Below are 17,910 nucleotides of genomic sequence, written 5' to 3' on the forward strand. Positions count from 1 at the left end.
ACAGGAGATCATTTATGGCAAGTAGGCATTTTCATGTCAGCTTATCAGCTTACGAATCTCCTTAGTGCTTGATGGCTAATTCTCAAAACAGGAAGCAATAATTTAACAGTACTGATTCATACCCGCTATGGTCAGACACTTGATTTCTCTCAAGGTCTTTGTTCACATGCATTGGGTTATATTTGGAAAAGTGGATTGCTGCAGGGATAAATGGGTATGATTTGTTTTTCTTAGCTCCGCCAACAGAGTCCTTGGAAAAAAGAAAAGAAAAGGCAAAGCGTGTTCTCAATAAAGGAGAGCACGTGTTGCGGATGGGGCACGTGTTTCAAAGGGATGGAACTGGATTGGTGGTTGGTGTTACTGGGGTAAATTTGATGTTGCCAATTTAGGGGTGGGATCAGAGCTTATTTAAACAAGGTGCACAGCATTTTCCTTTCTCTTTCGCTGTGGGCACCGGATCACCCGCCCGCCCTCCCTTGATTGGGCTTGCGCTTTGACCTTGCTATTGCCTGTCTAGGGGTCGCCTGCATTGGTGCGGGGGCCTGGTAGGAATTTACCCTTTGGCTGATTAGTGCGTGCCAATTGGGTTTTGCCTACTGCGTAGCAAATCGTCACAACTTGTAAGGTTGGCGGTTAGGCATTGGTTAAAATTGGTTGGTGGAGGGGTGTGGATTGGCTGTGCCTACCCCTCCAATGCTGCTGCTGCACGGGAATTCCGTTAAAGGAATTCAGGGGCTTACCACCCCCCTCGTCCAAACCCTTGGTGCAGGGTGCGGGCCGCGTAAGCTCCTGGGAGCAGGCAGGGATGGTACTGAGGGTCTGAACAGCGCAGCTCCAGTAATCCCTGGGTCCTGTTCCTCCACACTGGCTCCCGCCGGAGTCCGGGAGTCAGTGCTGTCCCCCAAGGCGGGGGGGACAGCTAGTCATAACCAATGCCTAAGCAACCACTCACAATTTGTATGATAATAAAGTTGTGGCCAAAATTATGCCAAAAACCTTAAACAAAAATGATGTGTGAAGTGTGAGTTATTGGGTTAGGGTGTTTTGGGGGACCTCAGCACGCAAAACAGTTGCAAACACATGGATGACAATATCATACTGCCTGGGTTCTGAGATCTTCCGGAGAGACCCTAGAGCATCCTATTAAATTGTAGCAGCTTAGCCTATGGGAGCTCAGCAAAACCATGCCAAATTTCTAGCCCATTTTCTGAATATGTATGAGATGGTGTTATGAGTTGATATGCAGGTCTGCTGTTCAGTTGCTGCTTCCGCCCTTCAGTTTCCTGTATGACTAGGTATTACAGGGAAGAGAGGCATTTTCTTATTTTGCACTGAGTTTTTGCAACTGGTGTTTGTAGATTAGATCTCTTTAATAAAATTCCTTTTCCACATGTACATCTGATATTCATGCACCAGGCTCCCTTTTTCTCTCTCTCATTTTCTAACTGCTAATCTTTCCTGACAAGTTGAGAGCTGTTGACTGCAAGGTGGTTTGTTGAATCAAGATTCCACGCTAAAAAATTTGGCGCCGCAGCATTAGTAATTGGAGTCTGAGCAAGCCCTACAAAAGCAGGCACACCCAGATTCTCTACCCACTTACCAGCATTCTTGCCACACCCAACAGCAGAAGAAAACTCCCAACCAAGCCTTCAAATCTTGTAGCTTTAGGAGACAGTTCACCATCTTCCCTTTTTTTAAACCCTGGAGCTATAGATCTTGATTTTCATTGAAAATGGAGTTAGGTCAGGGTGACAAATCAATAAATGCTTGAGAAAGCATTCTGGTCCTGTACGTTTTGGAAATGAGAACAGAGAATGGTTCTTATGTGCTGTAAAATGTGGCTCAGATAAAATAATACACAACAGCATTTGAGAGTAAAGCACTGGTGTTTGCTAGTTGCTGTAAATGTAGTGCTCGGGTTAGGAAATGATCTCATACCAGGTCAGGCTCCTTGTCCATCTAGCTCAGTATTGTCAGCTCTGAGGGAAGGCAGCTCAGTTCTCCAGGCTGAGAGTCTTTTGCGTGTTTAGACCCAGAGACCTCCCCCCTAAATAAATTCACACAAATTTTAGTTTTGGTTTTTGGCAGAATTTAGGCCACAACTTTATTGATTACAGAAGGTGAGTGGTTGCACAGGTTCTGGTTCGACTAGCTCCCTGCACCCTTGCAGGCAGCGCTGACCCAGGGCACCAGCATAGGTCAGCCAATGGAGAACACCTGTGTAGGCGAAAAGCTGGGAACAGACTATGTTCACCACCCAGATGCTCCCCTGGACTCAGGCATGGGCACAACCCCCTCTCGAGGGTTGACCAAATCAGTTGAGTCCCTGGATTCCTTTAACGGAATACCCTTCATATAGGGATGGCAAGACTGCTCTCACATCCCTATCACCTGAACCAGTGCCTATCCACAACCTTACAAGCTGTGACAATTTGCTACACTGCAGGCAAAACCTAAATGGCAACAGCCAATCAGCCAAGTGGGGAAATTCCTGTTGTGCCCCTGTCCCAGCGACAGACGACACATGACGGCATAGCAAGGTCAGTCGCACAATGCCCTAAAATTAGGGAGAGGTAGGTGGGTGTTCTGAATGCATGAGCTGAAAGAGGAAGCTCTGGGTCACATGCATGGGTATATATAGGTCCCTAAATCAGTTTAGACTGCGCCCCATTGGCCAGATTGAACCCAACATCAAGGGACCTTCCAATCGGGTGTTGTGGCTAACCCATCCAACCCACCCACAACACAGGAGGTCCGTCTCCAGGTCTCACCACAACACGTGCCGTCTTTTAGGGAGGACATGATCTGCCTCAGAGGTGGGAACATTTACTTTATTTCTTTTATTAGAACACCAAGATACACAAGCTAAAACTATATGCAAAAGACATCCACTTAGAATTAACAGGGTGCCTCTGAGCACATTCTGAGCCTAGAAATTTGTTTTCAGTGCTAGACCTGAATTGAACTCACAGTCTGAATTGAACATACTACTTCTTTATATATCCCCAGAGAACTAGAGGGCCGTTTGATAAGCTATTTGAAGTTCAGTTCCTATCCATGTTCTATTCCAACTGCTCATATATGGGAGGCCCTGAATTTTTTTAGAGTAGAGGTTGTTGTTGTTTGCCGGTTCTCCTCCTGTGCCTTTTTCTGTTCTGATGTGACACCCAGAAACCTAAGCAAGTACAGCTGTTTCCAGCACAAGATGGAGCAGTGGGAAAGGTTATCTTCCTATGCTTAGTTTTTGCATATCCAGCAGATGCTTAAAGGCAAAGGAGCAGCGGCAGTAAGAAGTCGTCAACCCTATTTGAAAGCAGAAAAATGAACTGCAATGCGGGGCTTTTCCAGACGCTGGCTTTTCAGAGGGTGTAGTGGGGAAAGGCCGCACAGTCATCAGTAATCCCTCAGTTATCCTACCTGATGACCTAATAGGTGCAGCTGTTATGAGGAAATCAGAATATCCCTGCAATCGGACCACAGGGTGGCAGAGCGCAATGTTTTATAGGGAGAAGTCCCTGGTTTAATACCTGACACCTCGCTGCATGTACAAATGCTCTGACTGGGTATAGGTACCTTCCTAGGTTCCACAAAATGTAAATGTAATTGTTACAAAACAGCTGACCAGTGGCGGAGCAAGCTGATTGGGCGCCTGGGGTGGCGCGTGTGCCCTGTGTCCATGGGGGCAGGGTCAGCCACCCATGGGGTGAGCCGGGGCAGGATGCTCCAAGGGGGCTTCCAAGGAGTCCACCTGTCTCCTCCCACTCAGCAGCCTTGCAGCTGAGGGGGAGGTGGCGGGCGGACCGTTTGGGGCAGCATGGAGCCTGCAGGCGCCCAAGCCACTGTGTCACTCCCAGGAGAGACACTTGGCTTGGGCGTGCTGCAGACCCGCGGTGAGTGCCGCCCAGCATTTTGTCACCCCCCTCAGTGGTGACACCCGGGGTGGACTGCTCCCACCGCCCCCCTTCCTCCGCCCCTGCAGCTGACCCCCTTTTTGCTCTAGAAAGCACAACTGCCCTCCATCCACCCAAAAATGCTTTTGGGTTATACAGTGCTATTTTTCTAGAAAAAGAGATGCCAGAACTCACCATATTTTTCCACAGGAGAAATAAATGTACGCTGGACACAATAGTGCTATCTGACCAACTGAATATGCAATAAGAGGCAGAGCTTCTTTTTCAAAGAGTTGTGTGCCATTAGCCTGCGTAGTTCAAATGAATAAGAAATGAAATTCAGCCTAATGAATACTGAGTAAGTCACCTAAAGAAATGCACCTTTTTATTTTCACCATATCCTTTGCTCTTTTCCTTGAATGAACTGGACATTTGAATGAGATTGCCAGAAAAAATGTGGCTATATATTTTATGAGCACTGTTCACATGAAATATTACTCCTAAATAAGTGAAATGTGACCCATCTCTCATTTTGGATCAAGAGTTACTTGACTCAGAGTAACCTTGTTGAGACCAAACTCCTGAGGACACAATTCCTTTTCATTTATTTCATTTTGGACCTTTCACTCAAAGGAAGAGCCTTGGCTAGGGATGCACAAATCTGTCAGTTTTCTTTTCTTTCACTTTCTCATCTTTCCAGTCTTAGATTCAGTTTTCCACATTTCTGCCTCAGCTTGTGATATTATTTTATTTTATTGAAAACGTCCCCCATCCTGAAAATTCACCAGCCTTTTTGTTCAAATTTCTCCTGTTTATACAAGCAGTTTCCCCTAATATAATGCATGTTATATGTGGTTTTTCACTAATATGTGCAATTTATTGTACATATGCCCCTAACAGACACATTTTTGTATAATGCAGAACTGCATTTTGAGAAGTGTGACTTTAGAAGGAAAGCTGTGCCTTTGTCTGCATTCTGGAAAGTGTGAATTAAACCTAACTGCACCAAATTCCTCCATCTCTTGGGTGGTTTTAGAAAACCAATATTCTTTTGAAAAGATTTACTTTGGAGTTATGGATTCCCTTACTTATGGGTACAACAAAGCAAAACCAAACTGCTCTCTTCCTGCTGTTTTAAAAGTTACTGTGACATATTTTCTTTTTTTTTATGTCCTTTTCTTAGTGGATGAAAAAATCCATAGTTCACATCGGTGAATAAACATGTGCTCATTGTCTAGGAGGTATAATGAGTTATATTGTAAATGGGTGTGTCTGTCTGAAGAGATCATTGAATCACTCCTTGTATCATTATTACTACACCCACAACAGCTTACTTCCCCAGGTGAGGCGTGTTTAAAATCGGAGATTGAAAGCACAAGAGGCCAGGTGTGGGATTCATGTTGACCCCGGCAAGCAAGAGGAGGAAAAATCCCAGAGAAGAAGCAGGTAGGTTCTACAGAGTGTGGGATTGGGAGCTGTACATTATCCCACTTGGCACAGCTTCTGTGGCACAACGGAATTCTGTATTTTAGTTGAGAAACTGCTATTGTGCTTCTAGCAGGCTGCCGATTCGTGATTGTGAGGATTTAGTTACAAGGCTTGCATTGTTTAGTCAAGTTTTGAATCAGTTATTCTAGGATGCTTGCAACATTTCCAGAAAGGTTAAGGGGGATTTTGCTATCCAGAATGAAGTAGACAAAAATAAAAATAAAATAAAATAAAGATAAACGCTGGGAACAATAGCACACGCTGCAAGTAAAAGTTGAGAAAATAGCTTACTTGCTGTGTCGATTGACATTTAAGAGTTATCTGTTTGCCATGTTTTTGTAGACTGATTTGTAAAAGTGAGCTTCAGAGGCAGCAAATTAGTCAGTCTCTGAAAAATAAGGTTCTCCAAAGTCCATGTGGAAATTTAGGGTTTTTTTGTTCCCCAGAGAGAATAGAATGAAAGAACTCAGCTGCAGTTGATTAGTGCTTCGGAGAGAGTCTTATCTTTTATGTATTCAAAGAGGTTTTATGCAAATACAAATAGGCAAAAGGTGAACTGAGAAGAAGCTATTATGTCCCTAAGCTAAAGAGGGCACCTTTGAAATAGCCACATTTTAGAATCAGTCTCTCACACAAGCAAGCTGGGCAGTGAATATTAGGCTATGCATAACTTTGGCCTAGTTTTGCATAGGGTGCACAGAAATGCAGATGTGAGCCATATGAATTGCACTGTCAGTCTTATATTAGATGTATGTCAAAGTGCAACTGAATGCACAGTCAGCACTACAGAAAACTTTTATTACTGATCCTATTGTTCCATTTGCATCTTCAGCGTTAGGAATGAGCTTGTCCCATAAATCATTGTTTCTGAATTTAAAGGGGGTTACTGCTGATACGTTCCCAGGCAGCTGACAGTTTTTCCATGACTGCATTTCCCCATTCACTGCCATGAAGAAGGCATTTGTGTTATATATATATGTGCTTGTCTGTCTATCTGTCTATCAAGTGCTTTTTTTTCTGAAAAAATGTTTAGGCGTACTCTCATTTTCCTACTCATATTGAAATACTGCCCCTCAATGAGGCCAAACCCACAAGATGTTTAGGGATATGCCCCCCCCAAAGCACTCTATCTATCTATCTATCTATCTATCTATCTATCTATCTTGCACAAAGCTGTCTCCACCACTGAAGGGACTAGATAGCGGTCTTGGCTAGAGGAGGCCTGTGTGACAATGTGCATTTTATCCCTTCCATCTGCTTCCTTCTGCATTGAGTTTGCACTTCTTTACATTGCAGGAGCAACCACAGTGAAATGGCATAATTGCAAACCAGTGGTGAAAAGCTGGTAATCAGAGATAGGTTAATGGGTTGAGGGATTGTCCTTTTCTGTGTCTTCATCTGTGCCACTGAATTTATGCTTTACATTCATTTCAGGTGAATTTTTAGCGTTACGAAATCTCAGCATCATGTGGATATTTCTTTTTTTTCTGGGTAAGTGTTGGCATTCTAAGCATGCATCTGCCAAAAAGAAAATGAAGTCTTTGAGATTTGTTTTTCATGAAAAGCACAGAGGTAAAATCAGTTGTCCAAGATGGTTGGATATAATCGCTAACTGAAACTGGTTAAAAATTGTATGCATTCTACTAAAGACCACTCACAATAAGTACTTGGTGTTAAGATAGGGACAACCTCATCTTTGATATCTACCACAATCAAAATATGCTACTGAGTAGTAGGCTGGGGCAGAAATTATAGATGTAGCAGACCGTGTAGCAGGGCAGAGGCGCTTACCTGACCTCCTGGCAGGTGAGTCGCTGCTGCTTACCAGGAGGGGGATGCAGGTGGTCTAAACCCCTGAGCCTCTTGGGCTTGATGATCAGAAGGTCAGAGGTTTGATTCCCCGCAGCGAGGTGAGCTCCTGTTGCTCTGACCTGCCAACCTAGCAGTTTGAAAGCATGCCAGTGCAAGTAGATAAATAGGTACTGCTGCAGCGGGAAGGTAGACGGTGTTTCCGTGTGCTCTGGTTTCCACCACAGTGTTCTGTTGTGCCAGAAGCGGTTTAGTCATGCTGGCCACATGACCTGGAAAGCTGTCTGTGGACAAACACCAGCTCCCTTGGCCAGAAAGCTAGATGAGTGCCACAACCCCATAGTTGCCTTTGACTGGACTTAACCGTCCAGGGGTCCTTTACCCTTTACTTTTACCAGGAGGGGAAAGGGGGCTGTGAGGTTGCTGTGGTGAAAACATGCAAGAGAACACGCAGTCTTAGCGGAGGGATAGCTCAGTTGGTAGAGCATGAAACTATTAATCTCAGGGCCATGGATTCAAGTGAAATATTCCTGTATTGCAGGGGTTGGACTAGATGAACCTGAGGATCCCATCCAATGCCATAATTCTATGAATCTATGAATGATCAGCATATTACTCGTATCAGTTAAAAAGATGGGTGGTTGTTTGACATAATAGCATAAATAGTGCTTTTGAATATTTAAGGTAGATACATTATCTCAGTAATCCTTGCAACAACCCTTTAAGGTGGGTCAGTATTGAAGAGACCTGCACGTATTGCAGATTAGGGGCAAATGTGTGCAGTCCTGTACATGTCTACTCAGAAGTAAGCCCTGTTTAGTCAACTGGGGCTTACTCCCAGGATGGGTGTCTGAGTGACCACCTTGATGCCATTGAGTCCACAGCAGGAAGTGAGATTTCACAGAACCGCTTCTAATTTCTAGTTAATTCACAACCATACTACACCAGCTGTTACGTTATCTCTGACAGCTTCTGGGAAACCAGCAGGTTTTACGTTGCTATGATGATTTTTAAAATCTCCTTTTGTCTTTATTAACTGAAATTTGGTTCTTGTTTCATTCTAGCTTCACCACACCTCCTGGCTGCCCAGTCTACCTGCTCACATGGAGCTTGTTATCCACCTGTGCGAGACCTTCTGGTAGGAAGAATCCATCACTTGAAAGCCTCTTCTACCTGTGGACTTGTCCAACCTGAAACTTACTGCACTCCATATGGGGAAGTACGTATGGCATAAGTATCTTTTATTCACACAGGAAAGGTACATTGTCTAGCAGCACTGGCTGTCGTTTTGTGTTCGCCACTGAACAGAAATGGCAGTATTTAAACACTAAGGGGCCTCCTCAGCTTCCCAGAATATGCAATGCCTGGTTGCAGAGACGTATCAGAATTTTAATCAGGCTTAAAGGCAAGAAGTAAAAACGTTAGATATTTCCCATAGGCTTCAGTTCTCCTCCATAACACATCCGACAGGGGCCAAGTTACATGTTGCAACAAGCAATAATGTTCTGTATGCCTTTTCTGTTTTGATTGGTGCCCTTATTTGGTCAGTCCCTATGTGCCTCAGCATCAGGGGGAATTTAGGCTCCTCGTGTTAACTGTATTCATATCTTTTTGTTTGTTTGTTTTGCCCTTGTTCATTGAATGTCAGAGACATTCAGTTTTTACCTGTAGGAGTTTCTTGATTTAGGGCCTATGAGCACAGAGGTGGTTTTTTAAACATTCCAAATAAATTTATGTTCTCAGGATACCCAACAGAGTTGTAATTTAAAAATAAATAAATAATTTGTGCAAACAGATTTAATTTTTGGGGGGCCCCCCAAGAGAGTGGGGCCCTAAGCTATAGCTTGTTTAGTTTATACATAAATCCGGCATTGATTGTGCTCACGTTCAGCACTAAAGATGACTCATAATGTAACTGTCTGGATGTTACCTTCAAATTTGGTCTCCCAAACACACACACTTTTCTGTGCTCTCAGTGAAGAAAAGTACAGTGGTACCTCGGGTTACATACGCTTCAGGTTACAGACTCCGCTATCCCAGAAATAGTACCTCGGGTTAAGACCTTTGCTTCAGGATGAGAACAGAAATCATTAGCTAAAGTGGTGCTTCAGGTTAAGAACAGTTTCAGGTTAAGAACGGACCTCCGGAACGAATTAAGTACTTAACCCTGAGGTACCACTGTAGATCAATAGGAGAGAAGCCACTTTTTCCATGAAATGAAGAAGTCCACCAGGTACATTTCCACTTTGCACGCAAAATGATGCCACCTGGATTGGGGAGGACTGGGACATGGCAACCGTCTTCCGACTTGGCATGCGCCAGCCACTTGCTCTGTATCAGCTCTGCAGCTTAATAGGTCAGTGCTGTGAAGACAAAGTGGCAACAGTTTCATCATCCATCTGCCCTTCCCCCTTGTTTTGGGCCCCAAGCTTCCTGGTGTACTGTTAATGAGGCTGTGTATCACGTTCCTCACTTTTGTGCCAAACGGTGGAAAAGTTTTAAAGTCCTTCTTTTTTTTTTTTTGCAACCTCTGCACAGGGTATGGGAGGAGGGGCTGCACTCGCTTGCTTGCTTTCCTCACACTCTGCCCTGCTGGCCAATGTGCACTGTCTGAGTCTGGTGCCAATCAGAGAAGTGTCCCAAAGTGTGTGTTTTGTGTCCCAGAGTCTTTTGCAATCCTGGTAAGTTCCGTGCTGATGGAAGCACTCCAATCCCGAGCCTCTCGTCTGCTGCCTTTGCTTTGGCTGTGATTCCTTCTAACCTTTATACTTTGTACCCCCACAGAGGCAGCCTCTCGCCCAAGACTAAGCAAAGTGCAGCCTCCACTTCCACTATTGCAAATTATGCAAAAGGGGGCATTAATCCTGATCAGTGATTTGGAGGTGCTTGACCTCAGACTCTGGCTTGCCAAGAGATAAATCTTGGGTCCTATTAGAATCCTACATTAGTTTCCATCTCTTTCTCATTCTGGGTCAATAAAAATGGGTTGCCAGGGTTGCCACTGGCAAGGCTGCTATGCATTTAACAGCCATGGGACAGGCAGAGGTTTCACTGGTGATGTTTTTTCTAGCACACAGATGGAGGTGATCTTCAGTTGAAATTCTGTCTGTTTTGCTCCTTAATTAAGGAAAAAGCCCCTTTAACTGCACTTTTTAACAAAGGGTTTTTTTTGAAGCAGTTTCTAATCTTAGAGAGTAGTAAAAAGCAGTCAAACATCCAATTTAAACCATAGCTGGCTATAACTTAAAGTGGATTTGTTTTTATTATGTGTTAAATTGTTGTGACTCATCCCAATGCAATAAGGACTGGGATAAAAATCTCCCTTATTTTATCTTCACAACAACCCTGTGAGGTAGATTTTAGGCTGAGAAGTAATGGCTGGCACAGGGGCATTCAGTGTGGTTTGTGGCTGAACCAGGATTGGAACACAGGTCTCCACTCAGCGCTCTAACTACATAGGGTTAGGGTTAAAGGGACGAGAGCCATCACAGAAAAAAGTGGCAGCTCTGGGGGCAGATTATTGAGCTGACTGAAATCATATAATTAACCTCTTTCTGGTACCTGCTGTAATGGTGCCTCCGTAATAGGCATGGTACCTCTGATTGTCTTTCAAATAGTGGTGGGAGCATTAAAATATTACAGTATGATAGCATTTTGGATAGTTTCAGTGGCAGGGAGGGAAAACATCTGAGAGGCTGGTTGAAATATTCCATTTTCAATCTTTATGTGAAGTGCCTTCCACAGTTCCAGCTTTTTATGGTGAGGCAGATAATCTTGGAGGCTTATACATGAACTCGCCAGTCTAACTTTCCTCAGTGTTTATTATATGAGAGGCCTTGGATATTAAGACTGCTGTTTGCATTAGGTCAAGGACATCAGACTCTCTCACCATTATCTTGCCTGGCAGTGAGGGGACTATTAATGCATGATAATCACAAAGAGTGAGAAGATGCTTTTATCATCTGAGATATGGCAAGATAAGAGAACTATGTCCGTGTACACACACACACACACACACACACACACACACACACGGTAAGCCAAGGAAAGTGTCAGGTACTGTCTGTGGGGCCCAACATACTTCAGTTACTGCCCAGGGGTCGGCAAGGTTTATCTTGCCTGGGCTGGATCGGTCCTGCGGAGATCCCTCTGTAGGCAGGATTGTATGTGTGTGTGTGTGTGTGTGTGTGTGTGTGCGCGCGCCCGCCCACAATTTCCGGCATCTGCGCAGACATGATTTCTGGCGCCGCGTAAGTGAGTCCCTGTGCCGCACTGCGCTGGTTTAGTGCAGCACGTGAGCAGGTGGCTCGGTTTGGGAGCAGCTTGTGGGCCGGTCAAACGACCTCCGTGGGCCGCTCTCAGCCCATGGACCTTAGGTTGCTGACCCCTGGTTACTGCCCTAAGCCTGCTTACTCTGAAACCAGTCCTATGGAACTCAGTGGAACCTACTTCTGAGTAAACAGGCTGAGGACAAGATTATAAATCATAAAAAAGCAGGTGAGTTACGGCAAAAGAGTTACAGCAACTTTTCAAGACAGGTAGAGGTGGTACTATACGTAGCTATTAAGCAACTAATCATACTTGTTCTTCTTCTTCCTTGGCTTTTATCATAAGTCAGAATGGTATAGTGGTTAGATTGTTGGTCTAAGACTGAGAAGAGCTGGGTTTTGATCCCCACACAACCATGAAGCTCAGTGGGTGACCCTAGGTCAGTCACTCTTTCTCAGCCTAACCCTTTTTGCTGGGTTATTGTGAAAAGAAAACACGAGAAGGGGGGGGGGCATGTGCACTGCCCTAAGATGCTTGAAGTAAGGGCAGAATCTAAAAAAAGTGTAATGTCAGAGCTGGGTGAAAGTGACCTCAATTTCTCCAGCCTCTCCAGAAGCCACAAATTTGTGGGTGTCAATTTTGCTGGATATTATCCAGAGATAACAAGACATTTGAAACATTCAAAACACCCACTTTTATAAAAAAACAAGCAAATCTGTGTCTCATGAAACCTCATATAGGTTATTAATATTTCCATTTTATCAATATTGAACTGAGGCATGTAGATAGGGATATTCTGAAGGCCTTTTCAAGTTTCACTTGTTTTGTGGGAAAACATGGCTTCAACTGGCATACTCCAGAGCACAGAATTGGGAGCTTCTAGGAACAGCAACAAACCTTTCCACTAGGGCATTCCTTGCTTGCATCGCCTTTTTACAGGGATGTGCTGTAACCTGTACAGTTCAAATCCTTGCCGGCATTTCCTGGCCTTTCCATTTGTCATCTGTTAAGGCTGTTGGTCTTCTGCAGAAGCCCATAATCTTCATGTGTGTTCCTTTGCAGTGGTAAGGAGACAGCACTGTTCAGCCCAGCATTCACATAAGAATGGCTGGCTGGTGTGTTGTGGTTTCTCCAATCTGTTGCTTGAGCAGTCCCCCCCCCCAAGTTTCTTATGAAGAAGGGGGAGAAAAGGCTGAGTGAACAAGTCTCTGAGACGAGCGCTTGCACGTTTGCCAAATGAGATAGGAGTTAGGGTGATTGCTTCATCAGATTCAAGCAGCACCACTCTCTAGATTTTGATTGCAACTTGCTACTAATTCTTCAGATTCTGTCCAGTCAGGGAAAATACTAGGGTACACACCAAAAGCTGCTTTTGGCATTGGGTAGAATTTGCTGATTGGACTTACTGTGGTTGGATGTGGATGATGAGGGATTTATTGAGTGATTGATTATATATCTATGCTGCTTTTTATTCAAATGAATGCCAAAGCAGCTTACGATAACATGACAGAACATAATAGAACATCACAAATACAGCATAAATCTCATAGAACAATCAACAAATCATCAGTAAACAATTACAGTCTATAAAACTGTGTTAACAAAGCAACAACTTAAAAAATAAGCTAAATATGACAATTAAAGCAAAAGACATATGATTAACAAAATGATACAGCAGTAAAAATCTGTAAAACAATATAAAAAACATCAACAAAATAGCAGCCCAAAGATAAACTGAGCACTGCTTCAAAAGTCTGCTTAGCCATTAAACTCAGAGGGAGACCTTTGGCGAGTCACAAACTCAGTTTGTTGGTTCTCAGTTGTTCTTGTTTCTGTAAGGGGAAAATGTTATGCTACCCTGAGCTTCTTGGAAGGGTGATGGGGTATGAACGTGATAAATAAGCACAGGATTGACTTTTGAGTTGTAGTCAGAGAGATGAAAATAGGTGAAACTATTTGTGAGTGGGTGGGTGTGTCTCTTAAACATCACCAATAAAAGAGGAGAAAAGAGAAAACAGTTTTGCATAAAATTTGCCTGTGCTAATTTATATGTATAGATGTAAATTTAGAAATATTACTATAATTTAAATAGAATGAACCTCACTATAGTGGAGAGATTGTGACTGGGGATTTTTTCTGCATGCTCAGTCAGTTGCCCAGTACTGAAAGCTCAGCTGATGGTCAATTTCAATGCCCCTGCTCTCCCTTCTTATGGTTCTTTACCTATACATTAAATTGGATTTGGACTGGACAGCTCTTACAAACAGAGGGCTGCCCTTTCTAAAAGAGGATACCGGGCCACCCTGAGCAGAACAGATGTCTGAAGAAATTGAAAAACTGCTAGCAACTTATGTGTGTAAATGATATTAAGATAGGCTGGTTTTTCAAAAGACCTTCAGGCACTTAAGCTGTCCTGGTGCCCCTCCTGGCTGTGGCGGCACTGCTGTTCACCAGAACTGTGATAGAGCACATAGGTTGCGGGGGGGGGGGGGAGCACCAAGTTGGCAGCAGTGGCAGGTGCAAGTGTGCCAGAGAGTGGTGCCAGAGAGTGGCAGCACCACTGCAGCTGGAGGATGGGGCAGCGGTGATGCCTCACATCATGCAGTGTGACTGAACCTAAGTTGATACCGTACTTTGCAGGGACTCAGGACTGCTACCTTTCTCCTTATTTATGTCCCATGCTTTGCAGCTGTATGACTTATTTTATTTCAGATAATGCAATGCTACCTTTCAGGGCGAAGCCCGTCTGAGGTGCCTCACACACCTAGCAAAGTCTTTGGGCTAAGATATGGCTGTTTTTAAGCCTGATACCAAGCAAATTTACCTTTCAAAGTTCATACGGTGATTCTATATGCATGCACTGTTACAGTATGTACTGTGTGAGTCATTCCACTCTGGCACATCGATTAGCGGTTTACATACACAAAGTGTGCACTGTTACTAATTTCCTGCTGCCCTCAAATGCTCCTGCCTCGTATATGTTTGTTTAAGGCATATGCTGTTAATTTGATTATTAGATCAGCTGGTAAATCTGACTTTTAATCAGGAGAAAGTAGCAAACTAAATGGTATAATGTTGATTTAAACAGCTTGATTTATACAGTCCATTGCTCTTGAAAGGACGGCGCTTGTGTCCTTGCATGGCATCTCTTAAAAATGTCAGCCTATAAATCGCATAACGAGGCCCTCATGGGATTGGTTCCAGACGGAGCTGAAGTCATTATGGCATGCAGAGTTAAGATCAATTCCAGCATTTTTAAAGGTACTTGAGTTAAGATTACAGACTGTTTCCCCATTCTCTGTGCAACATACTGGGAACGGGCCAAGCTCATTCTTTTAATTTAAGTGAGGCCTTGTCAACATCACTGTGTTAGAGGCAGTATCTCTAAATGGGCATGCCAAGGCTGCAAAATAAGCTTTCCACAGGCACTGTGCATGAGCGATATGTTTCAGGGTGGGGCTGAGACAAGACTGTGTGGCTACAGGTATGTGTCAGGGAGTTTAATCTTTTTGACGGTAGTGGAATAACCAAGAATGCATGGTGTATAGTTGGTGAACAGAAGAATAGCCTGCTGGATCAGGCCAGTGACTCATCTGGTGCAGCATTTTGTTCCCACGGGGGCCAAGCAGATGCCAATGGGGCGCCTGCAAGCAGGACAACAGCGCCCTGCCCACCTGTGATTCCCAGCTGCTCATATTCAGAGGCATGGCTGCTCTGATAGTGACAACATGGAACTAGATCTAGAACTAGAGGGCAATAGGGAGCTTGTAGTCCTCCAGTTGTAGCTGGACTACATTTGTAGACCCCCTACCACCCCTGGCCATTGGCCATGCCTGCTGGGGCTAAGGGGAGCTGGAGTCCCACAACATCTGGAAGGCCATAGGATCTCCAAGGTTGGATCAGGGGGTCCCTCTGGACTGTTGTTTATTTGCAGGAGTATTCTGCAACATGTCATTGATAGAATGCAGCAGTGGTGGAGTGTTTAAGAGGTTCCTGTTAGAATGGTTCCTGTTCACTCACTACTTGGTTTCGCAGTTTTGGCTGACAGCAGGTGAACAAAGAAATATGGCTATACATTTTGCACAGCAATAACTGTTTCTCTCATGCTCCAACCTAAGCACTCCAGCAACTCATGATATTTGGGAGGGGGGGAGGCTTCTGCCATTTGTTAAGGTGAACTTTTAGGAATGCATGCTTATCACTGAAAGAATATTTCAAATTACTCAGTATCACTTTATATTCAGGGTTGAACAGATATTTTAAATTCCTGGGGCTAGTATCAATTTCTTGGAAATCTTGTGTGTAATTTTCTCTCTTGTCTCTGACCATTTCATACAGTGAGAACTGCTTTTGTTGGCACGACATTTTTCCTACAGGGATATAATTTTCTGTTCAGCGAAAAGTATGTGTGCATGACAGTACACGCGTTTTATAATAAACATGCATGCTGGGAAACTAGTTAGTACATTGACTTTTGGGTGTTTTTTTTAAAAAAGCAATGGTAGCTATGGGGAAGGAATTAATGGGATAATATAACATCATCTTTGAGACCCTGGATAGCATTCTTGGCCAACACTCCCCTTTGCTCACAGAGATGCAAAGTGTCTGTGAGCTCTATTTTTGGAGCTGTCTTGTATGATGCGACTTGATGCTATATTTTCACCAGACTTTTAGGCATATAAAAAGAGCATTGTGTAACCCAGCTTTAATGGATGACCTTGCTCTGAGCTGAAATATAATTCCTCATAGTCCAGATCCTGCCAATTCTTGATAGATCTTTTCACACTCTTTTTTCCTGAAAGTCTTAAGTAGCATCCCAACTCCTCCCTGACACGTTGAAGCCAACAGTCAACAGTTCCATTAATAGCACAAATGTAAGGCCATCGAAATATTCAATTTGAGAAGCTGGTTATTGACAGGCTGGGATTGAGAGATAAGGCCAAATACGTGACCATGAAGTGCCCCAACCAAGCACCAAAGGTTTACACATGGGCTTTCTCGTGCTAGAGGAAGCAGGATGGAAGGGTAGCTTTGCTGAGATTTTGCAATTCTGCCTTTGTTTAATATGCACTCACATGTTCCATTAACTGGAGAGGCTATACATATATTTACTCACTAAGTCAGCTTAATATTCTCTCCTTGAGGCGAATGACCTGCCTTCAGTTCCAAGGTCACTGGGATAAACAATGTGCAAGTTCATCTGAGGAAACAGGCCTCTGTGGAAGTGCAAAATGTGGGTGGGGGTGAGTGTTTTTTTGCAGCAGCTCAGCTATTTGCCTTGCATTATAATGCAAGTGATCTGCTGCAGAGAGCCACATAATGCAAAAAGCATCCAAACAGTCACACATAAAACTGCTATAAGGAGCTTGTACGAACTTTGTACTTGGACTAAAGCTGCTTGCATTCATTCCTCCTCCTGCCTCTCTCCTCACTGCTTGACTGCATGTTTAATTAGGGTTTAATTGGGAAGAGCCCCAGTTTGGTTTGGGATTCAGCCCTGCTATTTTATCCTGCTATTTTATCCTGAGTATAGTTCTGCTGCTTCACGTCCGGCTTTCAGGAATTTCAGCTTTCCTGAAAATGTTCTTACCTTACTGGGTATTCCTTTGCCACATTTATACACAGGACGTTTGTTCTTTAAAATATGCTTTCCTCTTGGCTGCCTATTTTGCAGTACCACAGCAATTGACTTGCCAGCTAGCCAGAAAAGAACAACAACAGCAACCCTGGCCTAGTCTGTCCCTCCTGGGCTTTTTGCTGGCATCTGATATGTAGAAAATCAGCCCTGGAGTCTCTTCATAGCATGGAGCTAAATATTATCACAGGCTAAATTGCTGCAGCTCAAATTGCTCTTAAACGGATAGTGTAAAAACTGGTGAAACCCCACAGAGCTCTCTTTCACCCCCTGCCCAATTTGTTTACATCTCAGCTGCTGGGGGGCACTACTATATGCCCTGCAGAGCCTTCCTTTTGAAAGTTCCTCTGTTTGAAGGGCTGTCCAATCCATGTCCACCTTTATAGAAAAAGAACGTGAATCCTGGTCAGACCAAAGTGCTGGGGGTGAATGGGGCAAAATATGCAGCCATGCAACTTGCTTTGTGTTGAACTTGATCTAAGACTACGTATCTTATGATGCAGTGTTATCTCAATGCAAAGGAAAAAATTAGGGGCCCGACATTCAGCTGGAAGACAAAGTAGTGAATTATGAGGGTGGAGCTGGATGAATTCCATGGATCTGTCCATGGTAATCCACTCCTTGCTGCAAGCATGATGATCTAACTGTCTTGATGGTTCTGACTCATCACCTCACAGACATTTATCTGCTCAGCTGGACATACAACCTAGAATTAAGGTACCTGCATGAACAAGAATACTTTTTCACAGTTTCCCCCCTATTCAGAAGTGGGCTCTATGCGTGGAATTTATAACCTTTGAAAACCAAGCCTTCTACATC

The 17,910-nt window shown here is 43.9% G+C and overlaps 1 protein-coding gene and 1 long non-coding RNA gene across 3 annotated transcripts in view; both read left to right on the forward strand.

The window, feature by feature from the left end:
* The window catches only part of LOC310679408, a 279,663-nt gene that overhangs the window by 96,402 nt on the left and 165,351 nt on the right, over nucleotides 1-17,910 (forward strand). The gene's annotated exons all lie outside the window — the stretch shown is intronic.
* Nucleotides 1-17,910, forward strand: part of LAMB3 (laminin subunit beta 3) — a 53,031-nt gene that overhangs the window by 84 nt on the left and 35,037 nt on the right. The window contains exons 2-5 of one of the 2 annotated variants that reach the window (XM_083444249.1): nucleotides 4,101-4,248; nucleotides 5,220-5,336; nucleotides 6,813-6,869; nucleotides 8,252-8,406. In XM_083444249.1, coding sequence (XP_083300375.1) covers nucleotides 5,288-5,336; nucleotides 6,813-6,869; nucleotides 8,252-8,406 — 261 coding nt within the window. In that variant the 5' untranslated portion in view covers nucleotides 4,101-4,248; nucleotides 5,220-5,287. Of the gene's footprint in view, nucleotides 1-4,100; nucleotides 4,249-4,562; nucleotides 5,337-6,812; nucleotides 6,870-8,251; nucleotides 8,407-17,910 lie in introns of those variants that run through there. The other variant, XM_083444248.1, reaches the window with a different exon arrangement.

This window comes from Podarcis tiliguerta (assembly GCF_965153285.1).
Source record: "Podarcis tiliguerta genome assembly, chromosome: 6".
Lineage (NCBI taxonomy): Eukaryota > Metazoa > Chordata > Lepidosauria > Squamata > Lacertidae > Podarcis > Podarcis tiliguerta.